The 15,772-nt window shown below is 35.8% G+C and overlaps 1 protein-coding gene across 1 annotated transcript in view; it reads left to right on the forward strand.

Annotated features, from left to right (window-relative positions):
• LOC132101748 (rho guanine nucleotide exchange factor 17-like) overlaps positions 1-15,772 on the forward strand; it is an 82,908-nt gene that overhangs the window by 60,128 nt on the left and 7,008 nt on the right. The window contains exons 3-15 of the mRNA XM_059506931.1: positions 3,894-3,971; positions 5,778-5,960; positions 9,380-9,496; positions 9,991-10,083; positions 10,716-10,892; positions 11,522-11,572; positions 11,652-11,761; positions 12,104-12,189; positions 12,572-12,690; positions 12,968-13,175; positions 14,087-14,348; positions 14,610-14,851; positions 14,936-15,176. Of these exons, the coding sequence (XP_059362914.1) occupies positions 3,894-3,971; positions 5,778-5,960; positions 9,380-9,496; positions 9,991-10,083; positions 10,716-10,892; positions 11,522-11,572; positions 11,652-11,761; positions 12,104-12,189; positions 12,572-12,690; positions 12,968-13,175; positions 14,087-14,348; positions 14,610-14,851; positions 14,936-15,176 (1,967 nt within the window). The remainder of the gene's footprint in view (positions 1-3,893; positions 3,972-5,777; positions 5,961-9,379; positions 9,497-9,990; positions 10,084-10,715; positions 10,893-11,521; positions 11,573-11,651; positions 11,762-12,103; positions 12,190-12,571; positions 12,691-12,967; positions 13,176-14,086; positions 14,349-14,609; positions 14,852-14,935; positions 15,177-15,772) is intronic.

The raw sequence follows: 15,772 nt of genomic DNA on the forward strand, positions 1-15,772 counted from the left end.
AACGCTTCAGCCAGAACCTCAGGCAGCGGTTTGCACTGTGACCTCATTACCTGCTGAGTGCAAATCATGGTCAGACATGACTATTTAAACCAAATATGGATGTTTTCAGATCTATAGAACATTTCTGGCATAGGTCATATGAAATACTTTGTCTAATCTGACTATGATGAATAAATCAAAATGCCCCAAGTCAATTCTGGTGTAGCGGGGTAGTCATCATTGTATTTTGAGACATATTACTGCCATTGACATGTTTGGTGTGGTGAGCCATCTCAAGCTAGTAAACAGGAAACTCTTCTTTTGTGTGTATATCTGTTTGTTGATGTGAGTGCAAGTGTTTTGTTAAGGTTGAGAAGTAATATGAATCATTATTCTATCATCATCAGTTTAATTTTATTACATTTTATTGTTTTATTTTTGTTAAAGTATTCACTAAATGTTTTAGTTGTCACCAGTTTGCATATTTTGTTCGAATCCACTGTGAGACACCAATGTGTCCCTGAGCAAGACACTTAACCCCTAGTTGCTCCAGAGGTGTGTGACCTCTGACGTATATAGCAATTGTAAGTCGCTTTGGATAAAAGCGTCAGCTAAATGAATAAATGTAATGTAATGTAAAGGATGGACATTTTATGATGGATTTGAAGGTCTATCGATGCATTAAAGGCATACGGATTTTAGCAAAATGTGAAAGTAAATGTGCCCTTCATGAATGAAGCAGTCTTGAAATCAACCTCTGGGATATAAAAGTAGAAACAAAAGCAGCTCTATGATTCTTGGCTCTAGAAATGTGCCGTTGTTTGTGTGTTTTCTCCGTCCTTCTCTCAGTTTGTCTAGTGTTCATGCAGCACAACATGTCCAGCACATGAGCTGCTATGAACATTGACTTATTTCTCCCCAGAGCTTCATGTTTTCCTTCTCCTCCTCTGGCTCTCTCTGTGTGACCTCGTCTTTCTAAGAAAAGCATTTGGAGGTTCCTGAATTCATAATATGATTTCATTATAATGATATTGAATAATGCATCAAGGGAACAGCTATGGGATGGGTGCACAAGGCATCTTTTGACATTATGTAAGCAACACCGAAGGAATGTTCATGGCTTTTGATGATGTTTAAATTAATTAGATTCATGCAGTTATGAAGCTGTGCTTTGACTTTCAGACCTGAACCGTGTGTGTGTGTGTGTGTGTGTGTGTGTGTGTATGACTGTTGTGACCAATCTAATCCCATTATGATTATTCGAGGCATTAAAAGATACACATAAGATGCTGTATATGTGTTTATAAGATCAAGCTACTGTTGAAAATGCAAGGAGTTGTACTGAGAAGATTTTTGCTGTGATTTTCAGGTTTGTCAGTATATACAATTATTGAGAAAATGCGTTGTCATAGTATAGACTATAACTTTACTTATTATTATTTTGGTATTTTGTCTTTAAGTTTCAGTGTGATTTTTATTTCAATTAAACAATTCTATTTAATTTACATTTTTTACAATCACTAGTTTTAGATTTGTTTTATTAAATGTGATGCTGATATTGCACACTTAATGTTTTTGCAATCACTAATTCACACAATTATTCATATTATCATTTTAATTTATATTATTTTTGATTATATTTAATTTTATTCCATTTAATTGTATTTCTGTTAAGTATCATTTCAACTAATTTTTATTTTAAATGTGGGGATGCTGAAATTACACACAAAATGCTTTTGCAATCACAAATTCACTTTTTATATATATTATTATTTTATTTTATTTTGTTCAATTTTATTTCGCTTATTTTGTTTCACACTGTCATTTCCATAACAATTTAGGTTTAGTTTTTGAACAGTAATGCACACCAAGGTCATGGGTTCGACTCCCATACATTGCATGAAAATATAATGTATTGTGTGAATGCAATGCAAGTTGTTTTAGATAAAAGCATCAGCCATATGCAGGAATATTTGAATGCACGTTTATATTCTGTTTAACGCGTCTCTTAATAGTTTTAATAGACCAACCTTTCCAAATCCACTGAGCATACCTGTGACTGAATGCCAGGTGGCGTGTGTTTCATTTCAGAAATACTCCCAGCTCTTTGGGGACGTGTTCTGCGGCTGCCACACATGCTGTTGGAGCTGCTGGGCACATTTCTGGCCCCCCGATGAGACTCCAGAGAGCGTTTTGCTCATAAAAAATGTGTTTTTCTGACCAGTTTATATGAAGCAGCAGGTTCAGACAAAGACTCGGTAATCTCTTAAAATTCCTCGCAGCATATACAGCTTAGCTCGTCCTGCGTTTGATTTGTCCCGGGTGAAAAGTAACAAGATTCTGCAGCGGCCTGCTGGGAAACCACTTTAAACTGGTTCAGAATGAGTCGGTTTCGAGTGACTCACAGCGGGTCACCAGGTCTGTTTCAGGTTTACTCGGTGCAGTTAAGAGCTGGACATTCGTGCAGGTTGGTACAGTCCGTCAAACAACCTGCTTTTTATGGGAGGAAATGGACTCAACAGTTATAACATCATGAAAAGAATAGCATCGATTCAAAATAGGAATCTTTTGTAATATTATAAATGTCTTTACTGTCACTTTTAATAAATCTCATGCTTCAGGGCTGAATAACAGTTAATTTCTTGGAAGAAAATATCATTACCCCAAACTTGACCTCTCTGAGCTGACTTTAAACCATATTTGGGGCTGATTTTGTAATGGTGATCTTTGTGTGGGATGCTACTGACGTTCTTTCAGAAATAAACTCTTGTGAAGCCGTGTGAGTGTGTCTGTAAACACACAGAGTTTGTTCCCAGGAACCAGTCTAAAAGTAAAGTTCAACATTGTGATGCAAAATAATGTTCATGGTAGACGTGACTTTGGGTGGCACTTCCTGTTCAGATTCCATCCGTGTCACACTTGTGTGTTTGAGCGGGGCATTTCAGAGGAGATGCTGCTTCACGCACTCCAGCATGAAAGAGCAGCACATCCTGGTCATTATCAGCTCTTCTCAGTCTGATGTGTTTAGTGTGGTGTCGCCCAGGGCTGAATCACAGCGCTTAGAGAAGGTTATCTTCTCACACATATTTGGCTCAGTCTCTGACACAAACCAGTAAACAGGAAACTCTTATTTTGATTAGAGCTTCGTAATAAAGTGTGTGTATGTGTTTCTGTTACTGTACCAGATTACTGTTCTTGACTGCTTTGAAATCATAATAAGTGGTATTCTTTTAGGTAGAAATGGAGTAAAACTGTGATGAGGTTAATAAGATGTTCTGACTGTGGTTGCTAGGTGGTTTTTCTCTGCACCAAGTGAAAAGAGTCTCTGCGATCATTGATATGTCTCTTTTAATGTGCGTCTGTGGGATTTTTTTACACCTGCTTTATGGTTCAGTGGGTGAAAATGGTGCATTTGATCATTTAGTAAAGTAACAGCTCAGCTCTCATCAATGACACACACGATTCAAGGAAACCTTCATGTCTGGAGAACAAACACTGCTGCAAGATTTTGAGACTGACAAGCACTTCTAATAACTGTAAACGTACTACAGTATTTTGGTCGAAACTTCGGCTGCTATTGTTAATGTTTGCAAAGGTATTGCAGTTTTGTGTTTATTGAGTCTCCAGAATTGTTTCAACTATTTATTTATTGATTTAATAAATTATTTTTTTTATTTTGTCTTGATGCTATTTTTTATGCTTGATATCTTAATGTTTGTTCATTTATTCATTTTAAAATGTATTACTGTATTTCAATTTAATTGTTTATCTTATAAATTTATTTAAATGTAATTTATTTACATATTTATCTGATTGTAAACAATTTTACATTTCATTTTATTTAAAAGTTGTATGTATTTGTCTTAATTTGATCTTTTTATGTATTTATCTTATTGCTATATTTCTCTCTTCAGGATATGAGAAGACATGTGATCATGACTCTTCTGGACACTGAACAATCATACGTTGAGTCTCTGCGCACGCTCATTCAGGTATGAAACACACAAATACAGTCATGTACATGTCTAAATGAATACTAAATACTAAAGATTTTGAGCTTATATAAAGATAAGAATATTGACTACAAACTGATTTTATGTCTGAGGATGTCTGCAGATGAAGGTTATGTAATTGCATCTCTCTTATCGGGACAGCAAATACATATACTTGCCATCAATTATTAAACATGATGGCATAAATGAAAAAAGCACTGTATCATTAAACATATGTAATTTGTGCTTAAGAAACAACCCATGAATATGAAGTTCAATACCCATAAATCATTTGCACTCAGTTTACGTTGAATATAGAACAGGACAACAGAAGCCTGATGTTACTGTAAGAGCGAGAGCGGAAACCGCATGCTGAGTTTAATAAGCAAAAGAGAGCAACAAATCATCATCTTTTCCAATCGCTCCTGACTCATAACAACCTGTTCCAGCTGGTGCAGCGGTTGCCATGGCAACAAGGTGAGCGAGCAGCGGCGCACAGCAGTGTTTGAGCTCGATCGCCCAGCGCAGCTCTAAAGTGCCCCATTACTGAGCAATTCTCAGCGTGGTTTGTGCTCTCGCTCCGTGTTGAAGGAAGGGGTTATCTCTGAGGAAAATGCTTGTGTTCCAGTCAGCATCATTACTTGTAAAGCACCTGAGCCAACAGTGAGAGAGACAAGCGCACAAGCGCAGGTTAATCGGCTCCGAGGTGTGGATGTGGACAGATAGATGACAGACGAGAGCACTAGAAGAACGCTGGATAGATGTGTGTGTGTGTTATATTGGCTTTTGGACTTGTACTATGGCAAAGACATGGTTTATACCATCATGTGAATATCATAGTATATGAATGCGATTATCATTCAGTACCATAAAATATGTGAAAATAACATGATCTCACACACGGCTGTATCCTGGTAACATCACAGTTCTTTATTGTAAGGGATTTTAGGTAATAATTCTTTGATGTAATAGTGCAGCCAATCTTTTTTATTATTATTTCTATTTTTAATGATTTATAAAGGATGGGAAAGAATAAAATAAAAATACAACTTTTTTATTGTAAGTATAAGCAAAGTAAAGCATTTAAACGTTCAAACAGATAAAACATTAGAATCACAAAGTACAAACGTTCTATAAGTATTATTATTTTTTATTGTCCTGTTAATGTCACTTTATGGAAATAAAATGGCATGCAAATGACAGTTGCATATGAAGCCCCTGAAGCACCAGGATAAAAATAAAAGAAGAAAGAAAATGTGCGCTGAATACAAACAAAAATGTATACATATGATTTTTCTTGTTTAATGTCCTCTTACCCATTAATATGTAATTGTATCTAAGTTCAAATGGGTTGCAAATGACATTTTTCATTGTCTTAGTTTTTAAAAGTCTGTTTTGTGATGGTGAAGACGGAGGAGCAGAATATTTATCTGCATTTGATGTAACACAGTTTACATCTCAAGAGGAGTCAGGCAGTTCCTTTTAATCAAACTCTGTCCCAGTCCACCACCACCACATGCAAACACAGAAACACACACACATTCTGTCATTTACTAATGCATATTCTTTCATTTTTGCATGCATATTTGTTTATATTTATTTTTGCATATTCAATTCTTGGTCTAATATCCCAAGCATGCACCAGTGTTAAATGTTTCTTACCTAGACAGCATTGGAATTTCAGCAGTTAATGCCATAATGCATTGCAATGAAAATATTGGTTAATATTTATTTATTACTAAAAAAGTAACAGTTATTCTAATTTCAGCTCCCCTCCGTCTCGTTCTGTTGTTGTTCTGTTCTCAGGGCTACATGAAGCCCCTCAAGCACCCGGAAAACTCGCCTCTCTGTGACCCGTCTCTGGTGGACGAGATGTTCTACCAGATCCCTGAGATCCTGGAGCATCACGAGCAGTTCCTGGAGCAGGTGCGGGACTGTGTCAACCAGTGGCACGACAAGCAGACTATCGGACATGTGCTCATCCAGTCGGTGAGATCCTAACCACTGTTTGAATCCTGTTTGGTAATAGTGTCCCAAATCATGAAAATGCAGCAAGTCAAATTTTGCATGCTGTCTTTAGTATGTAACCTTAGTATACTGAATATATTGAATATTAAAGTATATTGGTATTTGGATGCTAATGTAAGTCCTTTTGATTTCTGCAATGTGGAAAATTTCACATGCATTTCGCCATTTCATTTGATACAATTATCATCAGATACATACAGAACCTCAAAAGTGTTCAAAAATAAACGTTTGGGTTAACTTGAAGAAATTATGAACAAAATAAATTACTGTTCTGCTATAGAATGTATTTCTCAAAGTGAACGAATAATAATAATACCATTTATTAAAACATTTTTCTGAAATTTCATACAATTTTTCATCCATCCTTTAGGTTAAAATGTTAACCTCTGTTGTCAAAAAAGAAAGAACGAAATTGTGGCTACGGTATTTCATTTGATTGAATTTCAATAATTAAGGTTTTAAAGTATTCTGTTTATTTAAAATACTAAATTTGTATTAATTCATGAAACACAGAATCCAGAAAAATGTAAACATATGACACAGAATTTCTGAACAAATAAACCTTTCACTGGGCACTTTTATTATGAGCATTTGTAATAATTATGTGACTTGTTAAAGTGTAATGAATTTCGATCATTCAGGTTTAATTTAACCATTAAAATGGAAACCAAGAAAATAGAAAACACAGAATTAAGGCCTAAACTAATGTTGGATGCTGTACTATTTCTAGTGGATTTTTAAGTGCAACTTTAAGAGAAGTTGTGATGGTTCTCTATTGATATATTGAAAAATGTCAAAAACCTCAAGGCTGAAGCATTTTTTGATTGTATAAACCTCAAAGTAAAAAAAAAATGAAATATTAAAACTATTAGGTAATAATTCAGGACTCATCATATGTAAATTGTATGTCCCAATACTGGCTTACAGTTTTACTACAGTAAATGTAGTATGAAGTGTCTATTTCTTTATTGCCTTAAAGTGCCCCTATTATGGATTTTTGAAAATGACTTTTCATGCACTCTGTAAAATAGCTCTAAGCGAATGAAAAGTGCACTGTGTGTAAAGTTATTTCTGAATAGAAAGAGTCAACTCTGAATCATTGAAATGAGCCGTTTTTAAAACGAATCTGTTACATGTTGATGTCAACATGAAACATTAGCATATTACTCAAACAGTTGTTGGTCTTTCTGTGTTGGTCTGAATGAAAATTCAAATTCTTTGCCACAAGGTGCCACTTTTGGAGCTAAAATAGTGGTTTCCCTGGTAACGATTGTAAACAAAGCAGCACTGCGCTCAAAAACCCTCCTTTATTAGGCATTACAGACATGATGACATTATAATGTGACCAAACGGACCAATCACCGCAGGTTAGCATCACTTAAAGGATGGGTTTGGAAAAAACGAATCGTTCAGCTAATCGTTTGGGAGTCATTGAGCAAGTAAGGTAAAAATAAATGCATATTATAAGACAATGAAAGTGTTTTTTGAACTTGCATGCATCTCGACCTGTTGTTTGGGACTCCCAAAACCGAAATATGAACCTTTCATAACCCAGAATAAAGGCACTTTAAATGTCATAAGTAATTCTACAGCCTTTAAGACCTGGTTCAGAAATAGCTTAGGAACAATTTGTTCAAATTAGCTGTAATCAAGAGATATTTCAATAGTCTATTTTAACATTAACAGCACGTCTCCTGATGATGTCATTCATCCTCTGTGATTGGCCACCCACAGGAGATCCGCTCTCAGACAGTACTGACAGATGTGTAGCAGGTGTTTGTTTTCCGTCCTCAAGGCTTATTAGCCGACATGGACGCCACACTGTCTCACCCCACTGGACTTACATTGTTAGGGTCTGTAATGTTGGGATGCTGGTGCCATTCTGTCCTTCACATGTACACACTGTACACACACACACACACACACACACAATATCTCCTGGTGCTAGGTCCTCGTCTTATCTTAAGTATCATCTCTACCATTCAAAGAAGTTTTCACAAATTAAATGAATAATTTTCTTCACCAAAGATATATTAAATTGTTGAGAAGTGACCATAAATGTTACAAAAGATGATGTTACAACATTTTAGAATGTTACATTTTTTTATTTCAAATAAATGCTCGTCTTTATAACTTTCTTATCATGAAAGAATCCTGAAAAATAAAATGCAGCATGGTTTCCGCGAAAATATGAAGCAGCACAACTGTATTCAATATGATCATTATCAGAAATGTCTCTTGAGCAGTAAATCAGTATATTAGAATGATTTCTGAAGATCATGTGACACTGAAGACTGGAAGAATGATGCTGGAAATTCAGCTTTGCAGCACAGAAATACATATATTACAATAGAAATTTAATTGCAATAATATTTAGGTTTTTTTAAATAATATTTACTGTTTTTAAATTAAATACATGCAGCCTTGGTCAGTATAAAACACTTCTTTCAAAAAATATTTAAAAATCTCCCCAAGGCCAAACTGTGGACCTCTAGTCTATGTATTTCCCATCACTTTTAGAGTGCTGTGTAAGTATGCTGATTGGGATGCAGTGTGTCTGTGTGGGCTTTTATTCTGTCTGCCCCTCTGCTGTTGTTTAGACGTTCCTGTCACATTCATGTTCGCACATCAAATGCAGGATTTTTATGGGCTCTGACTAACTCTCAGGTAGTTAGCACTAGGAGTTTCTCTGAGGATCTGCGTCGCTTTAGGCTTGCACTGAACCCTGTGACATTGAACAGGAGTCTCACTGGATCCGTCTCTTATGCTCATGCCTACACTTATGTTGTAATTCGAGTGTAATTTACTGTAGTTTTCATTGTTGTTTTGTAATGTTTCTGTTTTTGTAATGGCTCTAGGAGACATTTTTCTCATCTGTTTTTTTCCCATTTGAAATCTGTGAGATGCATCTGTACAGTACAAGTTACAAGAAAGGGGCATTATCTTATTTTATTACTTTTATTAAATAACATACAATCCAAGTCACATGCTGAAGTCAAGATAATCAGAAACAAAACAGAAAAAGCAAGGGTCGTTCCCATTATTTGATCAGATTATTTAATTATGTTTGTTATATTACATTCATGTGCATTTTAATGTGCAACTAAATACTAGACATGAGGAAACCTGAGTGCTGGGTGGCAGTACATAAACTATGAACCTTTTTTTTCTTGTGTACTTTAGGTGTTCAAATGCAAACTATACTCAAGGAGCTTCAGTGGGATATATTTTTTGACATGGTAACATTTCAGAATTGTCTAAAGACATTATTGCTCTTTAACAGGTTTCCATCAATGATGTGCAGGCTAGGGTTGAGACGAGTTTGTAGTAAAGGTGCACAGCTGTTCTGTTCAGTGCTGATAATGTCTTTCTCCTCACAGTTTTCCAAAGAGATCCTCGCCAATATTTATTCAGCGTACATCGACAACTTCATGAATGCCAAAGATGCAGTGAGAATCGCCAAGGAGGCCAAGCCTGCTTTCCTGAAGTTTCTAGAGGTACATTACGGCTTCATTTCTGTGCATATGTGTAGATAAACATACTTTTACACTACAATTATCCCCTCTAGGACAGAGATGGTGACACGTGAGGGTTAACTGGTTATTTTAGTATTATTTGCACTATTAATGTTTTCAAATAGCTTTTATTGTCATATTTTTTGTTTTCATTTTTTTTTCAGTCTTAGTTTTAGTAATATATATTTGTGCACACACATAAATCATATCATATATATATGCACACACATAAATTCCTTACTCATTTCATATGCATGTTTATGCTTTCATATGTTCTCAGCTGAATCATAAAATGTTTGACAGTTTCAAGGGTTGCTTCCCTCTAGTGGTCCCTCCTCAAACTGAACTAAAACTAAGTTATCTAGTAAAGCTTGGTTGGATAAACTATAAATGATAAAGTGCAGTTGTCCTCGTTAACTGTTTTGTTTTGTTTGCATCTCACTCTTTCTCTGTTATTCTCTCTCTTTCCTCTTCAGCAAAGCATGCGTGAGAATAAAGAGAAACAAGCTCTGGGTGATCTGATGATAAAGCCCGTGCAGCGGATCCCACGATACGAGCTGCTAGTTAAGGTGACACTAACCTTCCTATTAGTTCTGCATTTTTGTGTCTGTTAGTTTTTTTTATTGATTACATGACTTTTCATGTATTTGGGCTGGTTTGGAACACATAAGGCAGGGTTGAATGATTAATTGAAGTATAATCGAAGTTGCAATATGACTCAGAATTACCAAATTGCAAAGACTGCATTTATTCACAGCCATTTAATAGTAATAGTAGTAATAATTATAATATTTTTAAATATTTTTATTATCATTGTTATTGTTATACTACTGTTAGAGTACTGGCAGATTAAAAATAATGGTTAAAGTACAACAAACCTGGAGCTCTTTAAAAAAAAACACGCGCACACAAAAAAAAAATCACATTCTCAGTTTTTATCAGAAAAATGCTATTTTAATGTTTCTAAATTAGTCAACCCCTGTATGTTTAGTATGTGACCACCATTTAGCAACTAGCTAAAATCCTTCATATTTACTCATTATCTGGTTTGTTAATGTTAAAGATGAATTGTCATTCTGCTATAATATACAGCTCTTGAATCTCTAGGACTGAACGGATCCATTTTAGAAGTGTCTTTTTAGGGACTGCCTGTAACTTTGGTAGTTTAGTTTTTCAATGACACATTGTTTGTATGGATCAGGATCTTCTGAAGCACACTCCTGAAGATCACCCGGACTACCTGTTTCTGCTGGACGCCCAGAAGAACATCAAGAGATTGGCTGAGAGGATCAACAAGGGCCGGCGCACGGCGGAGGAGCTGGAGAAAGAGACGCGCGTCATGCAGGAGATCGAGGCGCACATCGAGGGCGTGGAGCATGTGAGAAATCACTCAAAATCACTCATCCACTTTATTAACTACAGTGACTCAAACTTGGTTTCAAATCCATTTTTCTTTTTTTAAATGATTGTTTTAGATAATTTTTTTATAGGTTCTAATATATAAATTAAAACTTAATATATATATATTTTTTAATTAAAACCTTTTTTTCAGGAAACAAGACTTTATATTTTATGTAACCTTATGTTTAGATACTGGTAAAGTAAGAAAATAATTTTTGAAGTGTATTTACAGTTTTTATTGTGAAATCTGTTTCATGTTGAGTAAATTAAATATCTAAAAAATGTTATTTCTAAATGCATCTTTTATTATTTAAAAACAAAAATCCATTTAATCATCATAAATGAAAAGTTCTATATAAATAAACGTGCCTTGCCATAAGATATCAAGTCTTGTTTTTGTGAAAGAAATATCAAAATTAGGTAAACATTTGCTCAAAAAAAAAAAAAAAAAAGATTTTCAATCAGTCAGCTGAAAAAAATCTTGTTTTTTTTTCAGTGCATTTACAGTTTTGGTTGCAAATCTGTTTCCACACAAACATGCTACAGTAGTGTGTAGGCTAGTTTGCCCTCAGCTATATCTAAAAATGTTTTTCTTTTTCCTGTCAGATCCTGAATCCACAGAGGAAGTTTCTGAGACAAGAGATGGTGGTGGAAGCGGTGAGCACAAATAAACTCAAGAAATCAGATCACTTTACGCAAACGTATGAGCTTCCCTAACCTCTGTCGTTCTCGGTAGAAAACGGTGGGCGGTAAGAAGGACCGCTCTCTGTTTCTGTTCAGCGATCTGCTCATCTGCACCACGCTGAAGAGGAAGTCTGGATCTCTGCGCAGGAGCTCCATGAGTCTGTGAGTTGTCTTTTAATAGTGCAGAGATGTGAGGAGGGCCTGGGAAAACTCATGTTTGGTTGACAAACCCCATAGTCCCCTGAGCTGAGCTCTTCTCTTCTGATGGACAAAAGAAATGCATTTCATTTCTGAATAACACTGCACTCTAGTGGACTGTCTTGGAAACACCACATAAATAATCATATTTAGCATGCTTTCATCTAAAGTGATTTCCAGGACATCAATACTAATAAGGAAATGCATCACGTTACAGAAGAAAAAAGCACAGTAGATGCTCATTCACTAATTATTAACCCACATCAACCCATGCTGGGAAAAACCTTCTCTCTGTTTCTCTTCCAGATACTCGGCTGCTAGTGTCATTGACACCTCCAGTAAATATAAGTTCCTGTGGAAACTGCCCTTAGAAGACATCGAGGTGGTTAAAGGTACTGTTATTATCTCACACAATCAGTATGACATGTTTTACATTTTGTCATGTTTTTTTAATATATAATATCTAAATTAGCAGTAGTATTTAGTACCCATTTTATTTATTTTAATTGATATAATGTTAATTTTAATTATTATGAATTATTTAAATGGATTCATTTGTTTTATGTATTACTTATTTAATTTTATGTTGTTTTTTAATTATTATTATTGCCCCTTTTATGTTATTTTCTGGTATTTAGGTTTTTTATTATTTAACTGTTTGAATGTATGCATTATTTATTTATTTATTTATTTAGTAACCTCTTTTATGTTCTATTCCATAACACTTGAACTTTGATGGTCTTTTACTGACCCGATATGGTTTCTTCATCACAGGATCTAATCAAGCCACTAACAGAGAAAACATCCAGAAAACCATCAGCCGTCTGGATGAAGATCTCAGCACGCTAGGCCAAATAAGCAAACTGTCAGAAACCCTCAGTTTCCCCCATCAGGTCTGTCTAACTTTCTGAACTGTGTTTACCTTTAGTGTGGAATACTTGCATCAGTTGCACTTTCACAAACAATGGTGCATGCAAAAAAAATAAAATGCGTAATTAAGATACAAAAATAGACAGACTTATCAACTTTAACGAGAAAGGATCAAATGTTTTTTTTTGTTTTTTTTTGACTGTTGAGCTTATGCCAGAATGTATTTGCCTCTGCCTTGGAATAGATGTAATATTCTGAAGTGTGTGTGTGTGTGTGTGTGTGTGTGTGTGTGTGTGTTAGAGTCTAGACGATGTGATAAAGGATCTGATGGCGTCGGTCCACCGGGAGCTGGCAGATAAACAGTCTGTGGCCTTCAGCATGACGTTACTGCCCACTAAACTAGAGCTGACCAGCACTTCAGCAGAGACCACCTTCATCTTTGAGTTCAGCAGCCCTGACACCCGCAGTAACTTCGAGCAGGCCTTCGAGGAGGCCAAGAAGAAGATCGGTACATCAGAGCTGACCCTCTGTTTCTGTTTTAATAATGTACAGCGATCTGAGAGCAAGTAACATCAAATCAGTACTTCCCTCCAGAGAAAAGAGGGGGAAATTACTATTTTCTCTTACACACTTTGTGTTGACTTTTTTTTTCAGATTCCAGCATTGATTTAGTATTATTTATTGTATTTAATATATGTAAAAAATATATAATTTACTATTTAATATGATTAACTACAATAATATAAATAATACAAAATAACATGTATCATTTTTCTATATAAATTCTTCTTTTTTTATAACAATTTCTATACTATATAAATTCTTTGTGAATGAATATATATATATATATATATATATATATATATATATATATATATATATATATATATATATATATATATATATATATATATATGTGTGTGTGTGTGTGTGTGTGTGTGTGTGTATATATATATATATATATATGTGTGTGTGTATAGATAGATAGATAGATAGATAGATAGATAGATAGATAGATAGCATTTGTTAGGCTATTCATGGAAAGATAGCAATTTATATTTGTGACCCTGGACCACAGAACTAGTCATAAGTGGCATAATAATAATAAATAATAGGCTTTTGATCAGGGTCACATTTATGCATAGCCCAAAGAGTCTATATTCATGTAAAATCCAATAAATACAGCATATATTAAAGAAAAACAGACATTTTTGTATAAATTCAATGCAAATGCCAAACTGCACAATATTCTTTATAACACCTAAGAAATAGAGCCTACATTCTTGAGAAGGTTAATAAATCCTCACATTAGCCCAACAAATATGGGCTGTGTGTTAATAGAAACGACAAATAGGTTATATATTGATGACAATACCTACATTTACATCAAAAGCACGCTGTTTTCCATCTTTTGTCCAGCCATGAACAAAGACCAGTGGGACCCTGAGTTCCTGAAGGCCATTCCCATCATGAAGACCCGCAGCGGGATGCAGTTCTCCTGTGCCTCCCCCAGTCACAGCTGTCCAGAGAACATGTATGAGGTGTGGGTGTGTAACAGCGATGGGTACGTGGGTCAGGTGTGTTTGCTGAACATCCGGGACGAGCCCACGGTGGAGGCCTGCATCGCCGTCTGCTCCGCTCGCATCATCTGCATCGCAGCCGTGCCAGGCCTGAAGAACAGGTGAGACCCTAAACATACCCTCTTAACAGCACAAACTCTCCTGATTAAGACTAATAATAAATCAGCTGTTGTAATGTAGTGCTAATGTATCATAGTTATTGGTCAGGTTTATGTATGTGTGTGTGTGTGTGTGTTTATTTAAATGATTATGACTGTTAAAACATGTTCACCTCAATAGCAGTGTAGTATGCTATGTTCTAGTAATTTTTTACCCATATAAGCAATTTGCAAGTGCAAAAATGTCCATTCTGTCTACTGCAGAGAGCGTGTGGGTCATCCCACCCCCTCCGCCCCGTCCGAGTCAAACCCTGCAGCGTCTGCACAACCCCAGCTCCACATCTGCATCTCCGGCTCGTCTCTGGAGCTCAGCGAGCCGGCCGCGGTCCCCGCCGCAGAGCTCGTGCCCTTCGATAGCGACGACACCGATGATGAAGACTCTCCCAGCCCTTCATCCACACTGCAGAGCCAAGCCTCCCGTTCCACCATCTCATCCAGCTTCGGCAGTGAGTCTCTAAATCACATATACTCGCTCATGTTTGTGATAGGTGTCTTACTGATGATGTCTTGCATTTATTTGTTTCTCTCAGATGATGAAGCAGCCGTTTCAAAGGACATGGCCACCGAGACCACCAGCTCCGAGGAGGAGCAGGAGTTCCCCGTCCCGAGCTCATTCGGGGGCCCTCGGCTCAGTGCAGACAGTCCCATGGACGGCCGAGCCATGCGGCGGTCCAGTCGAGGCTCCTTCACTCGAGCCAGTCTGGAGGACCTGCTGAGCATCGACCCCGAGGCGTATCAGAGCTCCGTCTGGCTTGGGACCGAGGACGGCTGGTGGGTCACTGCATGACAGAATAAATAACTTCTGTAATGGTAGAGCGATTCTTGATTTAGCTATTTTAATATGATTTAGTTTTGTATTACTTATAGCTTTACTATATCAGCATAAACCAAAATAATAATAATTATTATCATTATTATTGAAACTAAGTCATAAGTCATAAAAACAGACATAACACCTGACATCATTATAAAATGATTAAAAAATGTTTTTAGTTCATGACCCCTTTAATATAACAACATATAACAATAAAAAAGCTTATTATGGGCTAAGTAATGAATACAAATAAAATACATTACATTTAAATTTACATGAAGTCATTTTGCAGATGCAGTTATCCAAAGCATCTTACAAATGAACACAATGAAAGCAACAAAAGAGCAATGATATACAAGTGCTATAACAAGTCTATAGCAATGTTTTTTAAATCATATAATAAATAAAAATTTAATTAAATAAAAAGATAAATGAATAGAGCAAGCTAGTGTTAGAGGCCTTTATTACTTTTGTTAATTGTATAATAAAAAAATGGAAACAAATAGATAGAATGCAAAAAGATTAGAGAAGCTGGTGTTAGTTTTTTAGAGGT

This window comes from Carassius carassius, chromosome 23 (genome assembly GCF_963082965.1).
Source record: "Carassius carassius chromosome 23, fCarCar2.1, whole genome shotgun sequence".
NCBI classification, from domain to species: Eukaryota; Metazoa; Chordata; class Actinopteri; order Cypriniformes; family Cyprinidae; genus Carassius; species Carassius carassius.